Genomic DNA, 27,442 nt, shown 5'->3' on the forward strand with positions numbered 1-27,442 from the left:
GTGAATTCTGCACCACAAGGGACCTTTATGTGAATTCTGCACCACAAGGGACCTTTATGTGAATTCTGCACCACAAGGGACCTTTATGTGAATTCAGCACCACAAGGGACCTTTATGTGAATTCAGCACAACAAGGGACATTTATGTGAATTCAGCACCACAAGGGACCTTTATGTGAATTCTGCACCACAAGGGACCTTTATGTGAATTCAGCACCACAAGGGACCTTTATGTGAATTCTGCACCACTGGGGACCTTTATGTGAATTCAGCACCACAAGGGACCTTTATGTGAATTCAGCACCACAAGGGACCTTTATGTGAATTCTGCACCACAAGGGACCGTTATGTGAATTCAGCACCACAAGGGATCTTTATGTGAATTCAGCACCACAAGGGACCTTTATGTGAATTCTGCACCACAAGGGTGATACTTTTCAACATGTGCTGTGGAAATGTCCGGGGGTGATTGAATTCTGGGGGAAAGTTAACGATGTAATTCCCCAATGTACGGAAATAAAAACACAAGTTAAATGGGTTTCCATCTTTTTGAACTCTACTGATGGTTTTGTCACTAACTGTTGTGTTATATAGCGAATATGAAAAATGTATGCACTCACTAACTGTAAGTCGCTCCGGATAAGAGCGTCTGCTAAAGGACTAAAATGTAAAATATAATGTGCCCTCTGGTCTTGGCACGTGCACTCTAGCCAACGGCTCACAGATACAAATACAAATAATCTTGCTATTATCCATAATAATCCTACATGATAAGATTATTATGGATAATAGCAAGATTATTTTTATTTGTCAAACGGCAGCCAAGCATCAATCATCATTTCACCAGAATAAGACCCTCGATATTTATTGGAAAGGAGCATCAAGCTCATCACCTTGTACTTTCACCACCCTGTGACGTTCATCATTACTTATTTCATCTGTAGCCTAATAAACTGCATGGTTTCCGGATGAGTCCTAGTGGGAGGACCACACAGCATGTTATCGCTTGACTCCAAGTTTACTTCGATATGACGGTTATTATGTCAATATTTCCTCATAAAGACGTTTCCACCAACATTTCTCGCATTATTAATTTTACAGACACAAACAGATCCCACCTCGTCTAGCGTATTCTGTTATGTCGACATTCTGAACGTTTAAAATGTTTGTTTCCATCAGGCCTGTTGTACCTTTCTTTATCCGACATGTACTTTAATCACATCAAAAGGTTGGATGGAGACCTGGTTATCGTCTCCCAAAACTGGACAGAAAGAAGACAAATGAAATATTGTGTAAATTAATGTCTTCCATACAGACGCCTAGCGGTTAAGAGCGTTGGGCCAGTAACTGAAAGGTTTGAATCCCTGAGAGTACTATGTGAAAAATGTGTCACTGTGCCCTTGAGCAAGGCACTTAACCCTAATTGCTCCTGTAAATTGCTCTGGATATCAGCGCTGTTGTCTTCCATGTTCTCCTTTCTGTATGTTGGTACAGTAAGGTGCTCTATAACATGATTGTGTCATCAGTCAATAACATGTTTGTTTGTTGTTGTTGTCAGACCAGTGTGCCCGGGGTCGGCAGGTCACCTCTGTTTGTTGTTGTTGTTGTCAGACCAGTGTGCCCGGGGTGGGCAGGTCACCTCTGTTTGTTGTTGTTGTTGTCAGACCAGTGTGCCCGGGGTCGGCAGGTCACCTCTGTTTGTTGTTGTTGTTGTCAGATCAGTGTGCCCTGGGTCGGCAGGTCACCTCTGTTTGTTGTTGTTGTTGTCAGACCAATGTGCCTGGGGTCGGCAGGTCACCTCTGTCAGTGCTGGGTTCTTTCAGGGTCAGCTCCTGCATCTGGGATGGGAAGGACTCCTGGTACAGAGACAACTCTACCGACCTGAGAGAGAGAGACAGAGACAGAGACAGAGACAGAGACAGAGAGACAGAGACAGAGACAGAGACAGAGACAGAGACAGAGACAGAGACAGAGACAGAGAGAGAGAGAGAGAGAGAGAGTAAAAGCTAACGTTCAATATGACTGTCTTCCTATGTAATAGGACAACAACCAGAACACGAGAGCACACAGACTCACAACAACCTCTCAGACATAACCAACCTGCCATGTAGTGGAAGCCCCTGGAAGGTCTGTGACTTTGGCAGTTGGCGAGGATGGTAGTCTCCCTGGTAGGCCTGGGGCTGGTGGGGGAGCTGGTGAGGGTGTGACCCATGCAGGGAGTCTGTGGTATGTATCTTGGGGGGTCCCCCGTTGTCCTGCCCCAGTCCCTTCCCCCCCAGGGTGTTTCTCAGGTACCAGTCTCTTAACCCCTCCAGGGCCAGGGCCTTGTGCAGGCTGCGGGTGGGGTCATCTGGGGTGACGGAATCAGAGTACTGGGGTGGTCTCAGACCTGGTCCTGATCCAGGCCCCAACTGGTGCTGGTGGGATTCAACCCCAAACCCCTGGTTGGGGTACAGGGTAGCTGTGGAGGTCCCGGTAGAGGTGGAGGTGGGAGGGAGAGGAGGATCAGAGGAGGAGGAAAGAAGAGCCTCCTGCTGGTGTTGCTGGAGAGGAATGAAGGGACCACAGGACTTGGTGCGGGTCACCTTGACCCGACGTGGCTCGCCAGGCTTCCCCCGGAGCATCAGGGGACTTCTGTAGGCTGGAGGGCCCCCGGAGAGATGCTGGGGTCCGGAGAGATGCCCCTGCGGCTGGGGGTGAGGGTGGGGGTAACCATTGAAGTGAGAAAGAGAAGGTGCAGGGACAGAGGAGGGGAACTTCCCATTGCCGTGGACCTGTTCAACCTGCCTCTGCTGCTTCCCCCACACATAGTCCATCAGGATATCACTGTAACCTCCTCTGTCTCCTCCTCCCTGACCTCCCACCCCTACAGACACTCGACCAACCAGCCTGTTGTGCTCCACCCCATGTCCGTTCACCAGCTGTCTCTCTGGGCTGGACCTCTGGACGTTCAGCTGCCTCAGACGTCTGTCCGTCAGCGCCTCGGAACACTTGTACGGGGGTGCCCCTCTGGAGGGCATGTCCCCTGACCTTTGACCCTGAACTTGACCATGACCGCCCTCGTCGCAGGATGTAGTCCGGTCTAGTAGTGCCTCTGATCTGCTGCTACGTTGCTGGTTGCTGAAGGGGCAGCTTCCTCCTCCCTTGTAGGACCCTGATGAGGGACCAGAGGAGGAGCCAGAGGAGGGGCCAGAGGAGGAGCCAGAGGAGGGGCCAGAGGAGGAGCCAGAGGAGGGGCCAGAGGAGGGGCCAGAGGAGGGGCCAGAGGAGGGGCCAGAGGAGGAGCCAGAGGAGGGGCCAGAGGAGGGGCCAGAGGAGGAGCCAGAGGAGGGGCCAGAGGAGGGGCCAGAGGAGGGGCCAGAGGAGGGGCCAGAGGAGGGACCAGAGGAGGGACCAGAGGAGGAGCCAGAGGAGGGGCCAGAGGAGGGGCCAGAGGAGGGGCCAGAGGAGGAGCCAGAGGAGGGGCCGCCGTCCAGAGACTGTGAAGGAACCACTGGGGTTGCCTTTGGATTGTCCGACCGCTGCTTGGTAGTCCTGCTGGATATGTCTGAACTGGGAACCAATAGAGATAGATACAAAATGAATTAAACCACTCAAGGAGGAGGAGGAAGAGGAGGAGGAAGAGGAGGATGAAGATTAAGAAGAATCCTGTTTTCTCTGAGATAGATTCAGACTTCTAGCTCCAGCACTATGAAATAGCTCACCCTGATGTGGTTGGAGACCTTGACAGTTCCAGTTATTGGTCTAGATTAAGACCAGCTCACCTGATGTGGTTGGAGACCTTGACAGTTACAGTTATCGGTATAGATTAAGACCAGCTCACCTGATGTGGTTGCGGACAGCAGTGGGTCCATTCCGTGGGAGGAGGGGTGTGGCAGGCACACTCCTTCCCTCCATGTTGGAAATACTTATTGGAAGAGTCCGACTCGGGCTAGACAGGGACACACGCAACGTTAGCACTACAACAACAGGGACACACGCAACGTTAGCACTACAACAACAGGGACACACGCAACGTTAGCACTGCAACAACAGGGACACACGCAACATTAGCACTGCAACAACAGGGACACACGCAACGTTAGCACTACAACAACAGGGACACACGCAACGTTAGCACTACAACAACAGGGACACACGCAACGTTAGCACTACAACAACAGGGACACACGCAACGTTAGCACTGCAACAACAGGGACACACGCAACGTTAGCACTGCAACAACACGGACACACGCAACATTAGCACTGCAACAACAGGGACACACGCAACGTTAGCACTACAACAACAGGGACACACGCAACGTTAGCACTGCAACAACAGGGACACACGCAACATTAGCACTGCAACAACAGGGACACACGCAACGTTAGCACTACAACAACAGGGACACACGCAACGTTAGCACTGCAACAACAGGGACACACGCAACGTTAGCACTACAACAACAGGGACACACGCAACGTTAGCACTGCAACAACAGGGACACACGCAACGTTAGCACTACAACAACAGGGACACACGCAACGTTAGCACTGCAACAACAGGGACACACGCAACATTAGCACTGCAACAACAGGGACACACGCAACGTTAGCACTACAACAACAGGGACACACGCAACGTTAGCACTACAACAACAGGGACACACGCAACGTTAGCACTACAACAACAGGGACACACGCAACGTTAGCACTGCAACAACATACCACGTTCTCAAGACAGGACATAACCTTAGTAATAGGTCAGGTCAGGAAAGTTAGAATGTATTAAACTGGGCCATAGATTGTGTAGGAGACAACATTGCTCTCCCTGTGTATCAGTGGCTTACAGGAACTTTTGATTGGGAAAGAAGAGCCATTATAATATAGATGTGGATAGAATAGATGGTTTCTACTGTAGTTGCAAATAGATGCAGTGCTATCAGTTGGTAGTTTGTATAATTTGTTTGTACAGTACATACATGTAGTTTGTACAATTCTATTTTATGACATTTGTTTTGCTTGCTCTTTGGGGTTTTAGGCTGGGTACAGATGTAGGATCTTAATTTGAGCCAGTTTGCTACAGCAGGAAAATAATCCTTCAGCAACAGGAAATGTGAGTTATTATGTGGATTATAATTAATGGACATTTTTGTAGGGGTTGATACATTTTTTGAAAGGGAAAATCAAGTCTGAAATTTCAAAGTGGAAATGAGAAACTTCATAAGCCCTTTTAAACCTCAAATACACTACAAGTTTTACATTTCCTCCTGCAACTGGGTGATCAAATTAAGATCCTACATCTGTATCTGTTAAGCGCTTTGTGACAACTGCTGATGTAAGAAAAGGGCTTTATAAAAATAAATGTGATTGATTGACTGATTGATACTGGGTCATAGCTGCAGCATTACCTGGCAGAGTGGGCCAGCGAGCTGTGTGGCGTTGTGGCCCTCATCGCATAATTGATCTCAACAGGAGAAAGCTCATCTAGAGAGAGAGAGAGAGAGAGAGGAGTGATTACCATTAGCAGGGGGGCAGAGAGGGGGGACAGCTTCCTACACAACCTGCTGTCTGAGCGGAGCTGCTACTCCTACAGTCTCACCATTGTCATGGTCCCCTGTAGAATCAGGCATGGGGCTGCTCTCTGAGTTCACGGTGTCATCTGTGGAGGGATACACACAAAGAAAGTTACACACACACACACACACACGCACACACACACACACACACACACACACACACACACACACACACACACACACACACACACACACACACACACACACACACACACACAACACACACACACACACACACACACACACACACACACACTGACATCTGTGTCTTGTGACTTGAGTCAAATTTCCATGCAAATATCCAATAAGAAGAATCAATGCGTGATTTACACGAGTCGGAGTTGGAGGTGCATGTCTCCGGTAGCCCCCACCGTGTTCCCACAACCACAAGTAAACACACATGGGCTGGATCTGAAATTAATGGCACCCTAGTAATTTACTAAACTGAACTGCAGCCTGGTCTAAACTGAACTGCAGCCTGGTCTAAACTGAACTGCAGCCTGGTCTAAACTGAACTGCAGCCTGGTCTAAACTGAACTGCAGCCTGGTCTAAACTGAACTGCAGCCTGGTCTAAACTGAACTGCAGCCTGGTCTAAACTGAACTGCAGCCTGGTCTAAACTGAACTGCAGCCTGGTCTAAACTGAACTGCAGCCTGGTCTAAACTGAACTGCAGCCTGGTCTAAACTGAACTGCAGCCTGGTCTAAACTGAACTGCAGCCTGGTCTAAAGTAGACGTTGCCCACGGTGGAGTGAGTCAGGTGGTAGTTACATCACCGGCAGCATTGTGCTCTGTCTGTCAACATGTCTTCATGTGTCTTCATGTGCTTTCCTGGAAATCCTGGTGTGTGTGTGTCAGCCAAGATATAATGAAAGGAAAGGGCCCACTGTTACTGACTTCCTTCTCTCCTCTGTAAAAATGCCCTCCCTCCCGCCCCCTCTCCATGCCTCCCCCTCTCCCTCCCTCTATTCTCCCCCCCTCCCCTCTCCCTCTCCTCTCCCTCCCTCCACCTCCCTCCCTCCCTCCCTCTCTACCTCCCTCCCCCTCTACCTCCCTCCCTCCCTCCCCCTCTCTCTGTAGTAGTGCTCCTATAAGCTAGGTTCTGTAGTAGTGCTCCTAAAAGCTAGGTTCTGTAGTAGTGCTCCTAAAAGCTAGGTTCTGTAGTAGTGCTCCTAAAAGCTAGGTTCTGTAGTAGTGCTCCTAAAAGCTAGGTTCTGTAGTAGTGCTCCTAGAAGCTAGGTTCTGTAGTAGTGCTCCTAAAAGCTAGGTTCTGTAGTAGTGCTCCTAAAAGCTAGGTTCTGTAGTAGTGCTCCTAATAGCTAGGTACTGTAGTAGTGCTCCTAGAAGCTAGGTTCTGTAGTAGCGCTCCTAAAAGCTAGGTTCTGTAGTAGCGCTCCTAAAAGCTAGGTTCTGTAGTAGCGCTCCTAAAAGCTAGGTTCTGTAGTAGCGCTCCTAAAAGCTAGGTTCTGTAGTAGCGCTCCTAAAAGCTAGGTTCTGTAGTAGTGCTCCTAGAAGCTAGGTTCTGTAGTAGTGCTCCTAGAAGCTAGGTTCTGTAGTAGTGCTCCTAGAAGCTAGGTTCTGTAGTAGTGCTCCTAGAAGCTAGGTTCTGTAGTAGTACTCCTAGAAGCTAGGTTCTGTAGTAGTGCTCCTAGAAGCTAGGTTCTGTAGTAGTGCTCCTAGAAGCTAGGTTCTGTAGTAGTGCTCCTAGAAGCTAGGTTCTGTAGTAGTGCTCATAGAAGCTAGGTTCTGTAGTAGTGCTCCTAGAAGCTAGGTTCTGTAGTAGTGCTCCTAGAAGCTAGGTTCTGTAGTAGTGCTCCTAAAAGCTAGGTACTGTAGTAGTGCTCCTAATAGCTAGGTTCTGTAGTAGTGCTCCTAGAAGCTAGGTTCTGTAGTAGTGCTCCTAGGAGCTAGGGACTGTAGTAGTGCTCCTAAAAGCTAGGTTCTGTAGTAGTGCTCCTAAAAGCTAGGTTCTGTAGTAGTGCTCCTAGAAGCTAGGTTCTGTAGTAGTGCTCCTAAAAGCTAGGTTCTGTAGTAGTGCTCCTAAAAGCTAGGTTCTATAGTAGTGCTCCTAGAAGCTAGGTTCTGTAGTAGTGCTCCTAAAAGCTAGGTTCTGTAGTAGTGCTCCGAAAAGCTAGGTTCTGTAGTAGTGCTCCTAATAGCTAGGTACTGTAGTAGTGCTCCTAGAAGCTATGTTCTGTAGTAGTGCTCCTAGAAGCTAGGTTCTGTAGTAGTGCTCCTAGAAGCTAGGTTCTGTAGTAGTGCTCCTAGAAGCTAGGTTCTGTAGTAGTGCTCCTAGAAGCTAGGTTCTGTAGTAGTGCTCCTAGAAGCTAGGTTCTGTAGTAGTACTCATAGAAGCTAGGTTCTGTAGTAGTGCTCCTAGAAGCTAGGTTCTGTAGTAGTGCTCCTAGAAGCTAGGTTCTGTAGTAGTGCTCCTAGAAGCTAGGTTCTGTAGTAGTGCTCCTAGAAGCTAGGTTCTGTAGTAGTGCTCCTAGAAGCTAGGTTCTGTAGTAGTGCTCCTAAAAGCTAGGTACTGTAGTAGTGCTCCTAATAGCTAGGTTCTGTAGTAGTGCTCCTAGAAGCTAGGTTCTGTAGTAGTGCTCCTAGGAGCTAGGGACTGTAGTAGTGCTCCTAAAAGCTAGATTCTGTAGTAGCGCTCCTAAAAGCTAGGTTCTGTAGTAGTGCTCCTAGAAGCTAGGTTCTGTAGTAGTGCTCCTAAAAGCTAGGTTCTGTAGTAGTGCTCCTAATAGCTAGGTACTGTAGTAGTGCTCCTAGAAGCTAGGTTCTGTAGTACTGCTCCTAGAAGCTAGGTACTGTAGTAGTGCTCCTAGAAGCTAGGTTCTGTAGTAGTGCTCCTAATAGCTAGGTACTGTAGTAGTGCTCCTAGAAGCTAGGTTCTGTAGTAGTGCTCCTAGAAGCTAGGGACTGTAGTAGTGCTCTTGGAAGCTAGGTTCTGTAGTAGTGCTCCTAAAAGCTAGGTTCTGTAGTAGTGCTCCTAAAAGCTAGGTTCTGTAGTAGTGCTCCTAAAAGCTAGGTTCTGTAGTAGTGCTCCTAATAGCTAGGTACTGTAGTAGTGCTCCTAGAAGCTAGGTTCTGTAGTAGTGCTCCTAGAAGCTAGGTTCTGTAGTAGTGCTCCTAGAAGCTAGGTTCTGTAGTAGTGCTCCTAGAAGCTAGGTTCTGTAGTAGTGCTCCTAGAAGCTAGGTTCTGTAGTAGTGCTCCTAGAAGCTAGGTTCTGTAGTAGTGCTCCTAGAAGCTAGGTTCTGTAGTAGTACTCCTAGGAGCTAGGGACTGTAGTAGTGCTCCTAAAAGCTAGGTTCTGTAGTAGTGCTCCTAAAAGCTAGGTTCTGTAGTAGTGCTCCTAGAAGCTAGGTTCTGTAGTAGTGCTCCTAAAAGCTAGGTTCTGTAGTAGTGCTCCTAATAGCTAGGTACTGTAGTAGTGCTCCTAGAAGCTAGGTTCTGTAGTAGTGCTCCTAGAAGCTAGGTTCTGTAGTAGTGCTCCTAGAAGCTAGGGACTGTAGTAGTGCTCCTAAAAGCTAGATTCTGTAGTAGTGCTCCTAAAAGCTAGGTTCTGTAGTAGTGCTCCTAGAAGCTAGGTTCTGTAGTAGTGCTCCTAAAAGCTAGGTTCTGTAGTAGTGCTCCTAATAGCTAGGTACTGTAGTAGTGCTCCTAGAAGCTAGGTTCTGTAGTAGTGCTCCTAGAAGCTAGGTACTGTGTAGTGCTCCTAGAAGCTAGGTTCTGTAGTAGTGCTCCTAGAAGCTAGGTTCTGTAGTAGTGCTCCTAATAGCTAGGTACTGTAGTAGTGCTCCTAGAAGCTAGGTTCTGTAGTAGTGCTCCTAGAAGCTAGGTACTGTAGTAGTGCTCCTAGAAGCTAGGTTCTGTAGTAGTGCTCCTAATAGCTAGGTACTGTAGTAGTGCTCCTAGAAGCTAGGTTCTGTAGTAGTGCTCCTAGAAGCTAGGGACTGTAGTAGTGCTCTTGGAAGCTAGGTTCTGTAGTAGTGCTCCTAAAAGCTAGGTTCTGTAGTAGTGCTCCTAAAAGCTAGGTTCTGTAGTAGTGCTCCTAAAAGCTAGGTTCTGTAGTAGTGCTCCTAATAGCTAGGTACTGTAGTAGTGCTCCTAGAAGCTAGGTTCTGTAGTAGTGCTCCTAGAAGCTAGGTTCTGTAGTAGTGCTCCTAGAAGCTAGGTTCTGTAGTAGTGCTCCTAGAAGCTAGGTTCTGTAGTAGTGCTCCTAGAAGCTAGGTTCTGTAGTAGTGCTCCTAGAAGCTCGGTTCTGTAGTAGTGCTCCTAGAAGCTAGGTTCTGTAGTAGTACTCCTAGGAGCTAGGGACTGTAGTAGTGCTCCTAAAAGCTAGGTTCTGTAGTAGTGCTCCTAAAAGCTAGGTTCTGTAGTAGTGCTCCTAGAAGCTAGGTTCTGTAGTAGTGCTCCTAAAAGCTAGGTTCTGTAGTAGTGCTCCTAATAGCTAGGTACTGTAGTAGTGCTCCTAGAAGCTAGGTTCTGTAGTAGTGCTCCTAGAAGCTAGGTTCTGTAGTAGTGCTCCTAGAAGCTAGGGACTGTAGTAGTGCTCCTAAAAGCTAGATTCTGTAGTAGTGCTCCTAAAAGCTAGGTTCTGTAGTAGTGCTCCTAGAAGCTAGGTTCTGTAGTAGTGCTCCTAAAAGCTAGGTTCTGTAGTAGTGCTCCTAATAGCTAGGTACTGTAGTAGTGCTCCTAGAAGCTAGGTTCTGTAGTAGTGCTCCTAGAAGCTAGGTACTGTGTAGTGCTCCTAGAAGCTAGGTTCTGTAGTAGTGCTCCTAGAAGCTAGGTTCTGTAGTAGTGCTCCTAATAGCTAGGTACTGTAGTAGTGCTCCTAGAAGCTAGGTTCTGTAGTAGTGCTCCTAGAAGCTAGGTACTGTAGTAGTGCTCCTAGAAGCTAGGTTCTGTAGTAGTGCTCCTAATAGCTAGGTACTGTAGTAGTGCTCCTAGAAGCTAGGTTCTGTAGTAGTGCTCCTAGAAGCTAGGGACTGTAGTAGTGCTCTTGGAAGCTAGGTTCTGTAGTAGTGCTCCTAAAAGCTAGGTTCTGTAGTAGTGCTCCTAAAAGCTAGGTTCTGTAGTAGTGCTCCTAAAAGCTAGGTTCTGTAGTAGTGCTCCTAATAGCTAGGTACTGTAGTAGTGCTCCTAGAAGCTAGGTTCTGTAGTAGTGCTCCTAGAAGCTAGGTTCTGTAGTAGTGCTCCTAGAAGCTAGGTTCTGTAGTAGTGCTCCTAGAAGCTAGGTTCTGTAGTAGTGCTCCTAGAAGCTAGGTTCTGTAGTAGTGCTCCTAGAAGCTAGGTTCTGTAGTCGTGCTCCTAGAAGCTAGGTTCTGTAGTAGTACTCCTAGGAGCTAGGGACTGTAGTAGTGCTCCTAAAAGCTAGGTTCTGTAGTAGTGCTCCTAAAAGCTAGGTTCTGTAGTAGTGCTCCTAGAAGCTAGGTTCTGTAGTAGTGCTCCTAAAAGCTAGGTTCTGTAGTAGTGCTCCTAATAGCTAGGTACTGTAGTAGTGCTCCTAGAAGCTAGGTTCTGTAGTAGTGCTCCTAGAAGCTAGGTTCTGTAGTAGTGCTCCTAGAAGCTAGGGACTGTAGTAGTGCTCCTAAAAGCTAGATTCTGTAGTAGTGCTCCTAAAAGCTAGGTTCTGTAGTAGTGCTCCTAGAAGCTAGGTTCTGTAGTAGTGCTCCTAAAAGCTAGGTTCTGTAGTAGTGCTCCTAATAGCTAGGTACTGTAGTAGTGCTCCTAGAAGCTAGGTTCTGTAGTAGTGCTCCTAGAAGCTAGGTACTGTGTAGTGCTCCTAGAAGCTAGGTTCTGTAGTAGTGCTCCTAGAAGCTAGGTTCTGTAGTAGTGCTCCTAATAGCTAGGTACTGTAGTAGTGCTCCTAGAAGCTAGGTTCTGTAGTAGTGCTCCTAGAAGCTAGGGACTGTAGTAGTGCTCTTGGAAGCTAGGTTCTGTAGTAGTGCTCCTAAAAGCTAGGTTCTGTAGTAGTGCTCCTAAAAGCTAGGTTCTGTAGTAGTGCTCCTAAAAGCTAGGTTCTGTAGTAGTGCTCCTAAAAGCTAGGTTCTGTAGTAGTGCTCCTAATAGCTAGGTACTGTAGTAGTGCTCCTAAAAGCTAGGTTCTGTAGTAGTACTCCTAGAAGCTAGGTTCTGTAGTAGTGCTCCTAAAAGCTAGGTTCTGTAGTAGTGCTCCTAAAAGCTAGGTTCTGTAGTAGTGCTCCTAGAAGCTAGGTACTGTAGTAGTGCTCCTAAAAGCTAGGTTCTGTAGTAGTGCTCCTAAAAGCTAGGTTCTGTAGTAGTGCTCCTAGAAGCTAGGTTCTGTAGTAGTGCTCCTAAAAGCTAGGTTCTGTAGTAGTGCTCCTAAAAGCTAGGTTCTGTAGTAGTGCTCCTTGAAGCTAGGTTCTGTAGTAGTGCTCCTAAAAGCTAAGTTCTGTAGTAGTGCTCCTTGAAGCTAGGTTCTGTAGTAGTGCTCCTAGAAGCTAGGTTCTGTAGTAGTGCTCCTAGAATCATTATGATGAGTTTTCAAGAAGTAGCTGCTGCTGTGATCAGCTGACCCAACGATACAAAGTAACGTTAGCGATTGCGGAGAAACATGCTGATCTACGGACTGATTTCTGATAACAGTCTGATGGCATTCTCTTAATTTTGGAACTGATTGTCTACAACAATGGTTGTGGCCGAGTGGCGCAGTGGTCTAAGGCACTGCATTGCAGTGCTAGCTGTGCCACTAGAGATCCTGGTTTGAATCCAGACTCTGTCGTAACCGGCCGCGACCGGGAGACCCATGGGGCGGCGCACAATTGGCCCAGCGTCGTCCAGGGTAGGTGAGGGAATGGCCGGCAGGGATGTAGCTCAGTTGGTAGAGCATGGCGTTTGCAACGCCAAGGTTGTGGGTTTGATTCCCACAGGGGGCCAGTATGAAATATAAAAAAATAATGTATGCACTCTGGATAAGAGTGTCTGCTAAATGACAAAAAAAATAACAAAATAAAAATGTAACCGGCTAAGCTAGCTTTTTATGTCAAAGGTAGAGCTAGCTAGCTTCGTACAAACCATCCTGATCTCGTGAGTTTCAGGCGCCTAAGAGCTAGCTGGCTAACTAATCAAATCAAATAATATTGTATTTGTCACATGCTTCAGAAACAACAGGTGTAGACTAACAGTGAAATTATTACTTACGGGCCCTACCCAACAATACAGAGGGTCCTGTTGGTTCCAGACTTGCTGCATTGGTACAACTTGCCGTGCAGTAGCAGAGAGAACAGTCTATGACTAGGGTGGCTGGAGTCTTTGACAATTTTTAGGGCCTTCCTCTGACACCGCCTGGTATAGAGGTCCTGGATGGCAGGGAGCTCGGCCCCAGTGATGTACTGGGCCATACGCACTACCCTCTGTAATGTTAGCTATGTCAGTAAGATACTGTATACCTAGCATTGATGGAATTGTGGGTGAAATTATTATTTGAGGTACCAGATAAGCTAATAGATGCTGATTAAAAACGTCAGCTATATCTGCTGGCTCTTGAATGACACGGTCATTTACGATTATTTGCTGAATCGGTTGATTATTTGACCTATTTAAAAGGTCATTTGGGCCCGTGTAGCTCAGTTGGTAGAGAATGGCGTTTGCAACGCCAGGGTTGTGGGTTCGATTCCCACGGGGGGGCAGTATAAAAATAAAAATAAATGTATGCACTCACTAACTGTAAGTCGTTCTGGATAAGAGTGTCTGCTAAATGACTAAAATGTAAAAATGTATATTTCCAGAACTGCTGTAAATGATTTGTAAGACTATCCATATATGAGGAGGCTTTTGCATTTGTAGTTTTACTGCCGTTTCTTCATTTTCTATAGGACGCCCAAATCAGTTGGATCTGTGGTTCTACGGTGCTTGGCCCAGGCTGTATCCCTCTCTCTGAACAGTATTAAGTCAGCTCTAACCCAAGTCCCTTCACTTTCACTGTTCTCCAAGGTGCATGTTTATCACATACCTTTGTCAATTCAGTGAGAAAGTAATCCCATGCATTTTGGGCTGTTGGGATTAGTTGCCTGTTCATAGATATCAAGTCATCAATGAAATAGTCAATATTTATATGCTTACATTGTATTGAATTCATCAATTTGGGTGGTGCTTTAGGTCTCTTAATTTTCCAAAAACAGTAGATCACTGAAACAGTTTGGAAGAACACCTGAATTTATAATCCTGCCAGGGCGTGTCACCAAGAGTCAATCCAGCAAAGTCCTATTATGAGTTTGTGAATTGACTCTCATTGGTTCTTTAATTAATTGAGTAAAACACATATTTTCAATATTTTTTCTGTCCTTAGCAGAGGACTTATCTAGTCAATTCTTATTAAAGTCACCTAAAATAATCCATTAATTTGACCAATGCATTGAATTAACAGTGGTGATAATATTGTTTATGGAGTCTACTGGGGCGTTGTGTGGTCTGTAAATGCTACCAGTCATCGATGACTTGTTCTCATGTAGAGTTATTTTAACAAATAAACCTGTCATATAAATCTAAAAGGGACAATCTCAGGGGAAATCTTCACGGGGGACTGTAATTTATCGAGGCTTTTGATTGCTACTCCCCCCACCTCGAGTGCACCTATCAATTCCATGTCATATTTAACCGTGGATTTTTAACTCGGTGTCTGAAATGTTGCTATTCAACCATGTCTCTGAAATTGTTAATACGTGAGTTTATGAGTTTCTCCCCATGCTCTGAGCATGTCTGTTTTGGGTAGCAGGGCGTGAATGTTTCCATGGATACGCCTTCAGTCCTCTGCTATTCTATGTGCACTAGACATGATTCAATAATAACAATAAAATGAATACAACTAAACTAATGCATCACTCGACTGCCGACGACGTTCAGGAGGTGTCTTATCCGATTAAGTTCAGATGCTGCAGGGTTTGCAGGCCTCCGTGATGTCTCTGCATTGCTCTCTGGCTGAGCTCCTGGGATTCTCTCAGCTCACTGTTCTGGAGGTCTGTTGTAGTTCTGTTGGATGGGACCTGTGGGTGCTCTCCTGGATGTCACTGTAGCATAACTGTCTCTCTGGGTAGAGGGCTGGGGTTTACCCTGGATGTCACTGTAGAATAACTGTCTCTCTGGGTAGATGGCTGGGGTTTGTTCATCCTTTTCTCAGGCTGCTTCTGTTGTCGAGGGGTATGGAGGTTGTGTTGCCTTGGCTTAGAGTCCCTTTGAGGTTGGTGGTGGTTGGTTGGTCTTCTGATGTCAGTGTGGTTGTGTGACCTTCTATCCAAAGCTGTGTTCTTCAGAACTTTAGCAAAATCTCTCATCCTTTCTCTGTTGATGTGGACGTGGTCATAGAGTTAGTCATGATGAATGTCCTTGTGATGTGCTTTGTACACATTCTGAATCAGAGCACAGTTTTTTGAGAACGTTCAGCATTTATCCCATGGATGACTCTCTGATGTATATCTGTTTTGGGCAGAAGAGTGGAGATGATGATCTTGGCTGGTTGGGTAGGTCTGTGTGGCTGAGCACACAATGATCTAAGCTGGTTGGGTAGGTCTGTGTGGCTGAGCACACAATGATCTTGGCTGTGGGGTAGGTCTGTGTGGCTGAGGACACAATGATCTTGGCTGTGGGGTAGATCTGTGTGGCTGTTACGGCCACCTGGGTCAGAGCCTTGGCTACATCCACCCTGCCTGTGCTGAAGTCATTCCTCCCTGCGTGGAGGATTATGTGGGTCGGTGCTCTCAGTCTCTGCTCTGTCAGGAATCCAAGGGCAGACTGCGTAGTTGGGCACCAGATCTTCCTCACTCTTCTTCTCCATGGGAACAGCCGTGTTCCATCAAGGTATTTTCTGTTGGAGTCACACAGGATGACAACGTGGTCCTCCGTGTGCTGCTCTGCCTGTGTGCTGCTGTTGTGGGTGGTGTCTGGAGTGATGCTCCCCACGGGGCAGGCGTCCAGAATGTGTTTATGTGTTAGTGGAGGGGATGTTGGGTGTGTGGCTCTCAATGCAGGGGGTTGAATGCATGCCTCCCGTTCACCATTCGAGGTCATAGTAAACGGTAGGCAGGCTTTCAGTGAGTCAACCACCACTTTGCAATGTGAGCTTGAGGCAGAAAAACGTTTGACTTTACTTCAAATAATAAGGCCGGTCTTGTCTTGCTTCAAAGTTGCCAAAATCCATCCATAGAAACATGGAGGCAATTATTTTAGAAATACTTCATGTCATCAACCAACATTTCTCTTCTGTTCTATTGGTTTTCATGTCAACTTTCTTTCGTTGTCCTGAAGCCAAAGGCACAATCCTAGTCACATTAGCAACCCATCCTAGTTGTTGCTATTAGACTACTCCTCCTTCTAAGTTTCTAACTGAGATGTTCATCTCTGTCACATATGGAGTAGCTCGCATTAGGGGCGCTGTTTAGAACAGTGTTTTCCAGCAAATCGCATTTTGTCATGTTTGAAAATGATGTCTCATTAGCTGCTTCATTACAGGAGTTGCATGTTCAATAATAGGCTATAGCCGTTTGACTGTAAGATGATAACACTTCATGTTGACCGGTTAATGAATGTCTGTTAGTCGGCAGCCAAATTGACCGAAATGCTCATCCCTAATATAAAGTCTAAGATCTTTGATATAGGCTGATGCAGAATTTGTTACAGGAAATAATCACTGCCACCCGGTCTAGCTAGCATAGGGCTAAATGTCCCAGGTTATTCTGATGGGAACAGCTAACATAGCGTTTTATCACGTGCAACAACGTAGACGATTTTAACTGGCTGATGCGCATTTTGAGACAAAAAAAAAAAAAAGTTTCAACTTAACCTTTTCTAATGGACCGCCCATGTCTAAGGTGTGTGTTGTTACCTGTGTGGCATCCTCTGTGTACAGTCCTCTTGATGTGTGTCTGGTGCTGATCAGAGTCTACATGTCGTCTCAGGGCACTGCTGAACAGATTCTTCTTAGGCTTCCTCTGACACATATCCTGCTCCTACAACACAACAGGGATATAAACTCAGTAAGTCCCTCATGCTACAATATGTCTGACCAATTAGAATGCATCTCCTATCTCTCGATAGGATTGAGTACATCCAAATACCTTTAATACCATAAATACCTTTAATACCATTAATACCTTTAATACCTTTAACCCATAAGATTCTAAGCCAATTCTAAGCTGGGGGAATTGTTTTAAGAAGGTCATACCATTTTGCTATCTGATGTTAAATGTTACCCCCCTAAGGTTTAAGATTTTAAGATAGAGATATTTTTCCATCGGATGCGTCTCAATCCACCTCATCCGTCTTTGTAATACTTCCTCATCTGCGGTGAAAGGCGACAGAGCTAGAGCGGTGTTTGTCAGACCAAAAATCGTCTGTGGCGTTCGAACGGTTTGGCCTAGAAACTATTATGACCCTTCTACGGAAAGATGAGACTCATGAACACCATGGTGTTCTCCGTTTTGCTCTATGACCCCCACAAGCGTCTTGGGACTCGTCTGAAGTCAGTACAGCCGTTATGTTATTCAGTGTTGTCCCCCCCCCTCGCTTAGACAGGGCTTAGACTCTTATCGGTCGAGACCACTTAAAGTATATTTCAAAAATATATATATCAAAACTTTTTGATGCTATTAGCCCATACAAACACATTGAATACTGGTGGAGTCAACTAATAAAATAATGGACGACCTGACCAGAGAGGTCTAGGACCTGAAGAACAGTTTGCAGTTCTCCCAGGGTCAGCTTGAGGAGAACGGCAAGATGACAACATCCAGTTCTGGATGTAAATCCATGATAAAAATGACAGAGAAATCAGATTATCTTGAGGGACAATAAAGGCGGAACAACATGGTTGTGGACAGAATTGCAGAAGAAGAAAGGCGGGGTGTTTGTTTCATGATTAACTACTCACGGTGTGATTGTGACGTACAGAAACTCAAGACCTTTTGTTCACCCGACCTAGAATACCTCACAATCAAACGCCTCAAAGAACTACACTGGACTTTATGCAAACTGGAAACCACAAATCCTGAGGTCACATTTATTGTAGCTGGGGATTTAAACAAAGCAAATTTGAGGAAAACGCTACTGAAGTTCTACCAACACATTGACTGTAGTACTCGCTCTGGGAAAACATTGGACCACTGCTACTCAACTTTTCGAAATGCCTACAAGGCCCTCCCCCGCCCTCCCTTCGGCAAATCTGATCACAACTCCATTTTGCTCCTCCCTTCCTATAGGCAGAAACCTGTGCTAAGGTCTATTCAACGCTGGTCTGACCAATCGGAATCCATGCTTCAAGATTGTTTTGATCACGCGGACTGGGATATGTTCCGGGTAGCCTCTGAGAATAACATCAATGAATACCCAAACCAGAAACCGTGGATAGACGGCAGCATTCACGAAAAACTGAAAGCCAGAACCACCGCATTTAACCATGGCAAGGTCACCGGGAATATGGCCGAATACAAACAGTGTAGTTATTCCCGCCGTAAGGCAATCAAACAGGCAAAACGTCAGTACAGAGACAAAGTGGAGTCGCAATTCAACGACTCAGACACGAGACGTATGTGGCAGGGTCTACAGACAATCACGGACTACAAAGGGAAAACCAGCCACGTCGGGGACACCAACGTCTTGCTTCCGAACAAGCAAAACACCTTCTTCGCCTGCTTTGAGGATAACACAGTGCCACCGACGTGGCCCACTACCAAGGACTGTGGCCTCTCCTTCTCCATGGCCGACGTGATTAAGACATTTAAGCATGTTAACCCTTGCAAGGCTGCCGGCCCAGACGGCATCCCTAGCCGCGTCCTCAGAGCATGCACAGACCAGCTGGCTGGAGTGTTTACGGACATATTCAATCTCTCCCTATCCCAGTCTGCTGTCCCCATTTGCTTCAAGATGTCCACCATTGTTCCTGTACCCAAGAAAGCAAAGGTAGCTGAACTAAATGACTATTGCCCCGTATCACTCACTTCTGACATCATGAAGTGCTTTGAGAGGATAGTTAAGGATCATATCACCAATACCTTACCTGACACCCTAGACGCACTTCAATTTGCATACCGCACCAATAGATCAACAGACGATGCAATTGCCATCACACTGCACACTGCCCTATCCCACCTGGACAAGAGGAATACCTACGTCAGAATGCTGTTCATTGACTATAGCTCAGCATTCAACACCATAGTACCCTCCAAGCTCATCATTAAGCTCGGGGCCCTGTGTCTGAACCCCGCCCTGTTCAACTGGGTCCTGGACTTCCTGACTGGCGGCCCCCCAGGTGGTGAAGGTAGGAAACAACACCTCCACTTCGCTGATCCTCAACACAGGGGTCTCACAAGGGTGCGTGCTCAGCCCCCTCCTGTACTCCCTGTTCACCCATGACTGCGTGGCCACGTACGCCTCCAACTCAATCATCAAGTTTGCAGACGACACAACAGTAGTAGGCTTGATTACCAACAATGACGAGACAGCCTACAGGGAGGAGGTGAGGGCCCTGGGAGAGTGGAGCCAGGAAAATAACCTCTCCCTCAACGTCAACAAAACAAGGGAGCTGATCGTGGACTTCAGAAAACAGCAGAGGGAGCATGCCCCTATCCACATCGACGGGACTGCAGTGGAGAAGGTAAAATGCTTCAGGTTCCTCGGTGTACAGTGGAGAAGGTGGAAAGCCTCTAAGTTCTAGACCTCAGCTGAATCTGTGGCTGTTGAACAAGTTGTTGAGACTAAATTACTTGCTGTTTCCTTAGATTGTAAACTGTCATGGTCAAAACATATAGATTCAATGGTTGTAAAGATGGGGAGAGGTCTGTCCGTAATAAAGAGATGCTCTGCTTTTTTGACACCACACTCCACAAAGCAAGTTCTGCAGGCTCTAGTTTTATCTTATCTTGATTATTGTCCAGTCGTGTGAGCGCCACGTCTTACAGCGCCTTGCAAAAGTATTCATCCCCCTTGCCGTTTTTTTCCTATTTTGTTGTATTACAAACCTGTAATTTAAATTGATTTTTATTTGGATTTCTTGTAATGGACATACACAAAATAGTCCAAATTTTTAAAGAAAATTCTAAAAAATTAATCACGGAAAAATGGTGCGTGCATATGTATTCACCCCCTTTGCTATGAAGCCCCTAAAAAAGATCTGGTGCAAACAATTACCTTCAGAAGTCACATAATTAGTTAAATAAAGTCCACCTGTGTGCAATCTAAGTGTCACATGATCTCAGTATATATACACCTGTTCTGAAAGGCCCCAGAGTCTGCAACACCACTAAGCAAGCAAGGTGAATAGTTATGCACGCTCAAGTTCTGTTTTTTTTTGTCTTATTTCTTGTTTGTTTCAAAAAATGTTTATTTTGCATCTTCAAAGTGGTAGGCATGTTGTGTAAATCAAATGATACAAACCCCCCAAAAAATCCATTTTAATTCCAGGTTGTAAGGCAACAAAATAGGAAACATGCCAAGGGGGGTGAATACTTTCGCAAGCCGCTGTAATTGTAATCAGAAGGCTAATATATTCACTATGCATGCCAGTCTCTCTTGGGTAAGAGTTGAGGAGAGACTGACTGCATCACTTCTTGTTTTTATAAGAAACATTTGACCTAGATAGTTTGTGTATGTATTGATATGAACGCTACGTGTGCCTTTACATAAAACATTTTTTTTAGTTCTGTCCTTGAGCTGTTCTTGTCTATTAATGTTCTGTATTATGTCATGTTTCATGTTTTGTGTGGACCCCAGGAAGAGTAGCTGCTGCTATCACAACAGCTAATGGGGATCCCTAATAAACCCCAGGAAGAGTAGCTGCTGCTTTCACAACAGCTAATGGGGATCCCTAATAAACCCCAGGAAGAGTAGCTGCTGCTTTCACAACAGCTAATGGGGATCCCTAATAAACCCCAGGAAGAGTAGCTGCTGCCTTGGCAGGAACTAATAGGGATCCTTAATAAACCCCAGGAAGAGTAGCTGCTGCCTTGGCAGGAACTAATGGGGATCCATAATAAACCCCAGGAAGAGTAGCTGCTGCCTTGGCAGGAACTAATGGGGATCCATAATAAACCCCAGGAAGAGTAGCTGCTGCCTTGGCAGGAACTAATGGGGATCCATAATAAACCCCAGGAAGAGTAGCTGCTGCCTTGGCAGGAACTAATGGGGATCCCTAATAAACCCCAGGAAGAGTAGCTGCTGCTATCACAACAGCTAATGGGGATCCCTAATAAACCCCAGGAAGAGTAGCTGCTGCTATCACAACAGCTAATGGGGATCCCTAATAAACCCCAGGAAGAGTAGCTGCTGCTATCACAACAGCTAATGGGGATCTTTAATAAACCCCAGGAAGAGTAGCTGCTGCTATCACAACAGCTAATGGGGATCCCTAATAAACCCCAGGAAGAGTAGCTGCTGCTATCACAACAGCTAATGGGGATCCCTAATAAACCCCAGGAAGAGTAGCTGCTGCTATCACAACAGCTAATGGGGATCCCTAATAAACCCCAGGAAGAGTAGCTGCTGCTTTCACAACAGCTAATGGGGATCCATAATAAACCCCAGGAAGAGTAGAGGCTGCCTTGGCACCAGCTAATGGGGATCCCTAATAAACCCCAGGAAGAGTAGAGGCTGCCTTGGCACCAGCTAATGGGGATCCCTAATAAACCCCAGGAAGAGTAGCTGCTGCTTTCACAACAGCTAATGGGGATCCCTAATAAACCCCAGGAAGAGTAGCTGCTGCTATCACAACAGCTAATGGGGATCCCTAATAAACCCCAGGAAGAGTAGCTGCTGCCTTGGCAGGAACTAATGGGGATCCCTAATAAACCCCAGGAAGAGCAGCTGCTGCTATCACAACAGCTAAAGGGGATCCCAATAATGTGTTGGAAATTCCAAATGTGTTTGCGTAGTCAACTTACACACAGCACAGACACACACACTTACCCCACCAGACATGCCACCAGGGGTCTTTTCACAGCACAGACACACACACTTACCCCACCAGACATGCCACCAGGGGTCTTTTCACAGCACTGACACACACACTTACCCCACCAGACATGCCACCAGGGGTCTTTTCACAGTCCCCAGGTCCAGAACAAATTCAAGGAAACGTACAGTATTATACAGAGCCATGAGTGCATGGAACTCCCTTCCATCTTATATAGACCAAGTGAACAGCAAACCTGGTTTCAAAAAAACAGATAAAGCAACACCTCACGGCACCACGCCTCTCCCCCATGTGACCTACTTGTTGTGTGTATGTACTGACATGTATGTGGAACTGATAGATGCACACACACTACATGTTAATGTTTTTAAATGTATGTAAAGTATTTTGTCTGTAATGTATGTTTTGTTCTACTAAGCTATATAGAATTGTTTTAAGAAGGTCATACCAAGAATCATTTAAAATTTTGATTTGGAATGTTAAGACCAATTGAAGTATAAATCTTTTTCATAAAACATTTATTTGATGAACTATTATTTTTGGCCTTACTGCTATTATCCCATATAAACACATTGAATAACAGATTCACTACATGGAACAACAGATAGTCCTTACTGCTATTAGCCCATACAAACACATGGAACAACAGATTCACTACATGGAACAACAGATAGTCCTTACTGCTATTAGCCCATACAAACACATTGAATAACAGATTCACTACATGGAACAACAGATAGTCCTTACTGCTATTAGCCCATACAAACACATTGAATAACAGATTCACTACATGGAACAACAGATAGTCCTTACTTCTATTAGCCCATACAAACACATTGAATAACAGATTCACTACATGGAACAACAGATAGTCCTTACTTCTATTAGCCCATACAAACACATTGAATAACAGATTCACTACATGGAACAACAGATAGTCTTTACTGCTATTAGCCCATACAAACACATTGAATAACAGATTCACTACATGGAACAACAGATAGTCCTTACTGCTATTAGCCCATACAAACACATTGAATAACAGATTCACTACATGGAACAACAGATAGTCCTTACTGCTATTAGCCCATACAAACACATTGAATAACAGATTCACTACATGGAACAACAGATAGTCCTTACTTCTATTAGCCCGTACAAACACATTGAATAACAGATTCACTACATGGAACAACAGATAGTCCTTACTGCTATTAGCCCGTACAAACACATTGAATAACAGATTCACTACATGGAACAACAGATAGTCCTTACTGCTATTAGCCCATACAAACACATTGAATAACAGATTCACTACATGGAACAACAGATAGTCCTTACTGCTATTAGCCCGTACAAACACATTGAATAACAGATTCACTACATGGAACAACAGATAGTCTTTACTGCTATTAGCCCATACAAACACATTGAATAACAGATTCACTACATGGAACAACAGATAGTCCTTACTGCTATTAGCCCATACAAACACATTGAATAACAGATTCACTACATGGAACAACAGATAGTCCTTACTGCTATTAGCCCGTACAAACACATTGAATAACAGATTCACTACATGGAACAACAGATAGTCCTTACTGCTATTAGCCCATACAAACACATTGAATAACAGATAGGCCTTAGTGCTATTAGCCCATACAAACACATTGAATAACAGATTCACTACATGGAACAACAGATAGTCCTTACTGCTATTAGCCCATACAAACACGTTGAATAACAGATTCACTACATGGAACAACAGATAGTCCTTACTGCTATTAGCCCATACAAACACATTGAATAACAGATTCACTACATGGAACAACAGATAGTCCTTACTGCTATTAGCCCATACAAACACATTGAATAACAGATTCACTACATGGAACAACAGATAGTCCTTACTGCTATTATCCCATACAAACACATTGAATAACAGATTCACTACATGGAACAACAGATAGTCCTTACTGCTATTATCCCATACAAACACATTGAATAACAGATTCACTACATGGAACAACAGATAGTCCTTACTGCTATTAGCCCATACAAACACATTGAATAACAGATTCACTACATGGAACAACAGATAGTCCCCCCCAAACAATCTAAAGGAAGTTTGTATATCTACAGAGATATAAGAAAGATCAGGAAACATTTGTTTTTATTTTTTACACTAAATAGTCTCCATATATACTTCCATAAATCTTTTCAACTGTTACCGGGGGACCTTCAGATGAGGCATGTGGGCGTCCTAGAGCAAAACAACCGACACGTACGTGTTCGTGTGAGTCTCACCTTTCCGCAAAACGCTACAGACAGAAGTTGGCAGATTGGCTGTACCAACTTCAGATGAGTCCCAAGACGCTTGCGGGGAAACTTTATACATTAATACTTTGTATGTAATACCTTAATACTTTAATACTTTGTAATACTTTTATACATTTAATACCTTAATACCTTTAATACCTTTATACATTTTGGAGAGCTATTTATTGACTGGGTTAAAAATATTTATTTGGCACCCTAAGCAGAGGTTTCTGTAAACACTCACCCCACCGATCTACACCAGCATTGTGGATTTGATTCCCGCTGGGGGGAACCCATACTTTTCATAAAAGCGTCGACTAAATTGCATATGCATTCTTTATTGGTAACGACACAAATCTGTCCCATCTCACTCTTCTTCTTTATTGAAATTACAGTGACGTATTAAAGTCCTTCACCTCTGTTTTTATGATAGTCTTGGGTCCGTGGTGGTGGGATCTGACCCTTCGGCATACGTAGGGGCGTCTCTCCCCGGTCTCCAGGGGGAAATCACTGGGAACCTCTCCTGTCAGCTCCTGTTAGAGACATACACCACATTAACAGGATGAATCACCAGGAACCTCTCCTGTTAGAGACATACACCACGTTAACAGGATGAATCACCAGGAACCTCTCCTGTTAGAGACATACACCACATTAACAGGATGAATCACCAGGAACCTCTCCTGTTAGAGACATACACCACATTAACAGGATGAATCACCAGGAACCTCTCCTGTTACAGACATACACCACATTAACAGGATGAATCACCAGGAACCTCTCCTGTTAAGAGACATACACCACATTAACAGGATGAATCACCAGGAACCTCTCCTGTTACAGACATACACCACATTAACAGGATGAATCACCAGGAACCTCTCCTGTTAGAGACATACACCACATTAACAGGATGAATCACCAGGAACCTCTCCTGTTACAGACATACACCACATTAACAGGATGAATCACCAGGAACCTCTCCTGTTAGAGACATACACCACATTAACAGGATGAATCACCAGGAACCTCTCCTGTTACAGACATACACCACATTAACAGGATGAATCACCAGGAACCTCTCCTGTTACAGACATACACCACATTAACAGGATGAATCACCAGGAACCTCTCCTGTTAGAGACATACACCACATTAACAGGATGAATCACCAGGAACCTCTCCTGTTAGAGACATACACCACATTAACAGGATGAATCACCAGGAACCTCTCCTGTTACAGACATACACCACATTAACAGGATGAATCACCAGGAACCTCTCCTGTTAGAGACATACACCACATTAACAGGATGAATCACCAGGAACCTCTCCTGTTAGAGACATACACCACATTAACAGGATGAATCACCAGGAACCTCTCCTGTTACAGACATACACCACATTAACAGGATGAATCACCAGGAACCTCTCCTGTTACAGACATACACCACGTTAACAGGATGAATCACCAGGAACCTCTCCTGTTACAGACATACACCACATTAACAGGATGAATCACCAGGAACCTCTCCTGTTACAGACATACACCACATTAACAGGATGAATCACCAGGAACCTCTCCTGTTAGAGACATACACCACATTAACAGGATGAATCACCAGGAACCTCTCCTGTTAGAGACATACACCACATTAACAGGATGAATCACCAGGAACCTCTCCTGTTAGAGACATACACCACATTAACAGGATGAATCACCAGGAACCTCTCCTGTTACAGACATACACCACATTAACAGGATGAATCACCAGGAACCTCCCCTGTTACAGACATACACCACATTAACAGGATGAATCACCAGGAACCTCCCCCGTTACAGACATACACCACATCCTGTCAGCTACTGGAGAGGACAAAAATACAAAAGAAACATCCTGATCCTTTAGTCAACAGTTAAATTTAACAAATGCTGTTGCATTATTAGTTTATATGACATGTGAAAAGTACCTTCAGGCTGTGAACTGAGCTGTGTCAATAGAGGTGCTATAAGGGACATATTAGAAGCTACAGGAGTATAGTTTGCTACACAGAACACATTGGACACTCCTCCTTACCCTGCTTCTCCTAGCAACCACCAATCCTTACACTGCTTCTCCTAGCAACCACCAATCCTTACCCTGCTTCTCCTGGCAACCACCAATCCGTACCCTGCTTCTCCTGGCAACCACCGATCCGTACCCTGCTTCTCCTGGCAACCACCAATCCGTACCCTGCTTCTCCTGGCAACCACCGATCCTTACCCTGCTTCTCCTGGCAACTACCAATCCTTACCCTGCTTCTCCTGGCAACCACCAATCCGTACCCTGCTTCTCCTGGCAACCACCAATCCGTACCCTGCTTCTCCTGGCAACCACCAATCCTTACCCTGCTTCTCCTGGCAACCACCAATCCTTACCCTGCTTCTCCTGGCAACCACCAATCCTTACCCTGCTTCTACTGGCAACCACCAATCCTTACCCTGCTTCTCCTGGCAACCACCAATCCTTACCCTGCATCTCCTGGCAACCACCAATCCTTACCCTGCTTGTCCTGGCAACCACCAATCCGTACCCTGCTTCTCCTGGCAACCACCAATCCTTACCCTGCTTCTCCTGGCAACCACCAATCCTTACCCTGCTTCTACTGGCAACCACCAATCCTTACCCTGCTTCTCCTGGCAACCACCAATCCTTACCCTGCATCTCCTGGCAACCACCAATCCTTACCCTGCTTGTCCTGGCAACCACCAATCCGTACCCTGCTTCTCCTGGCAACCACCAATCTGTACCCTGCTTCTCCTGGCAACCACCAATCCGTACCCTGCTTTTCCTGGCAACCACCAATTGATTAATGTGTGTGTGTTTGTGTGTGTTTGTGTGTACTGACCGCCTCCTGTAGACAGACCCTCCGTAGCTCAGCCAGTCTGGTATTCAGTAGAGTTTGTAGACTGCTTCTCCTCTCTCGTAGTTGTGTCATCCTGTCAACACGCTGCTCACCTCCCTCCTGACCGCCACCCAGCAGGTCTCCACAACACATCAAGAAGAAAATGACATGTTAAGTGTCGATCAAACATGACTAAATGAGGTATAAAGAATCATGTTTTATTTCCTCACCAGGCACTGAGATGAGATGACCTTTAACCTCCATGTCAGGTGTGTCCCATGCGACCCCACTGCTCTCAGTGTATCCCAACAGATCACTCACCTAGAGAGGGAGAGGGAGGATAAGGCGGCAGGTAGTTTAGTGGGTAAGAGCGTTGTGCCAGTAACCAAAAGGTCGCTGGTTCTAATCCCCGAGCCGACTAGGTGAAAAATCTGCCGATGTGCCCTTAAGCAAGGCACTTAACCCTAATTGCTCATGTAAGTCGCTCTGGATAAGAGCGTCTGCTAAATGACTAAAAATGTAAAAAAATGATAACACAACATGTTAGAGTGATGGACTAGGGCAGCTGTTAGAGTGATGGACCAGGGCGAGTGATGGACCAGGGCAGCTGTTAGAGTGATGGACCAGGGGACCAGGGCAGCTGTTAGAGTGATGGACCAGAGCAGCTGTTAGAGTGATGGACCAGGGGACCAGGGCAGCTGTTAGAGTGATGGACTAGGGCAGCTGTTAGAGTGATGGACCAGGGCAGCTGG

General features: G+C 45.6%; 1 protein-coding gene across 1 annotated transcript in view; it reads right to left on the minus strand.

Annotated features, from left to right (window-relative positions):
• Positions 1 to 849: 849 nt before the first annotated feature.
• The window catches only part of LOC311150020 (uncharacterized protein), a 78,126-nt gene continuing 51,533 nt past the window's right edge, over positions 850 to 27,442 (minus strand). The window contains exons 2-10 of the mRNA XM_084187262.1: positions 26,921 to 27,011; positions 26,694 to 26,830; positions 24,221 to 24,337; positions 16,404 to 16,527; positions 5,583 to 5,642; positions 5,392 to 5,467; positions 3,823 to 3,930; positions 2,100 to 3,551; positions 850 to 1,880 (exon numbers count right to left, since the gene is read on the minus strand). Of these exons, the coding sequence (XP_084043388.1) occupies positions 1,766 to 1,880; positions 2,100 to 3,551; positions 3,823 to 3,930; positions 5,392 to 5,467; positions 5,583 to 5,642; positions 16,404 to 16,527; positions 24,221 to 24,337; positions 26,694 to 26,830; positions 26,921 to 26,954 (2,223 nt within the window). The 5' untranslated portion in view covers positions 26,955 to 27,011 and the 3' untranslated portion in view covers positions 850 to 1,765. The remainder of the gene's footprint in view (positions 1,881 to 2,099; positions 3,552 to 3,822; positions 3,931 to 5,391; positions 5,468 to 5,582; positions 5,643 to 16,403; positions 16,528 to 24,220; positions 24,338 to 26,693; positions 26,831 to 26,920; positions 27,012 to 27,442) is intronic.

The sequence above is a fragment of the Coregonus lavaretus genome (assembly GCF_964263955.1).
Source record: "Coregonus lavaretus genome assembly, chromosome: 22".
Classification (NCBI taxonomy): domain Eukaryota; kingdom Metazoa; phylum Chordata; class Actinopteri; order Salmoniformes; family Salmonidae; genus Coregonus; species Coregonus lavaretus.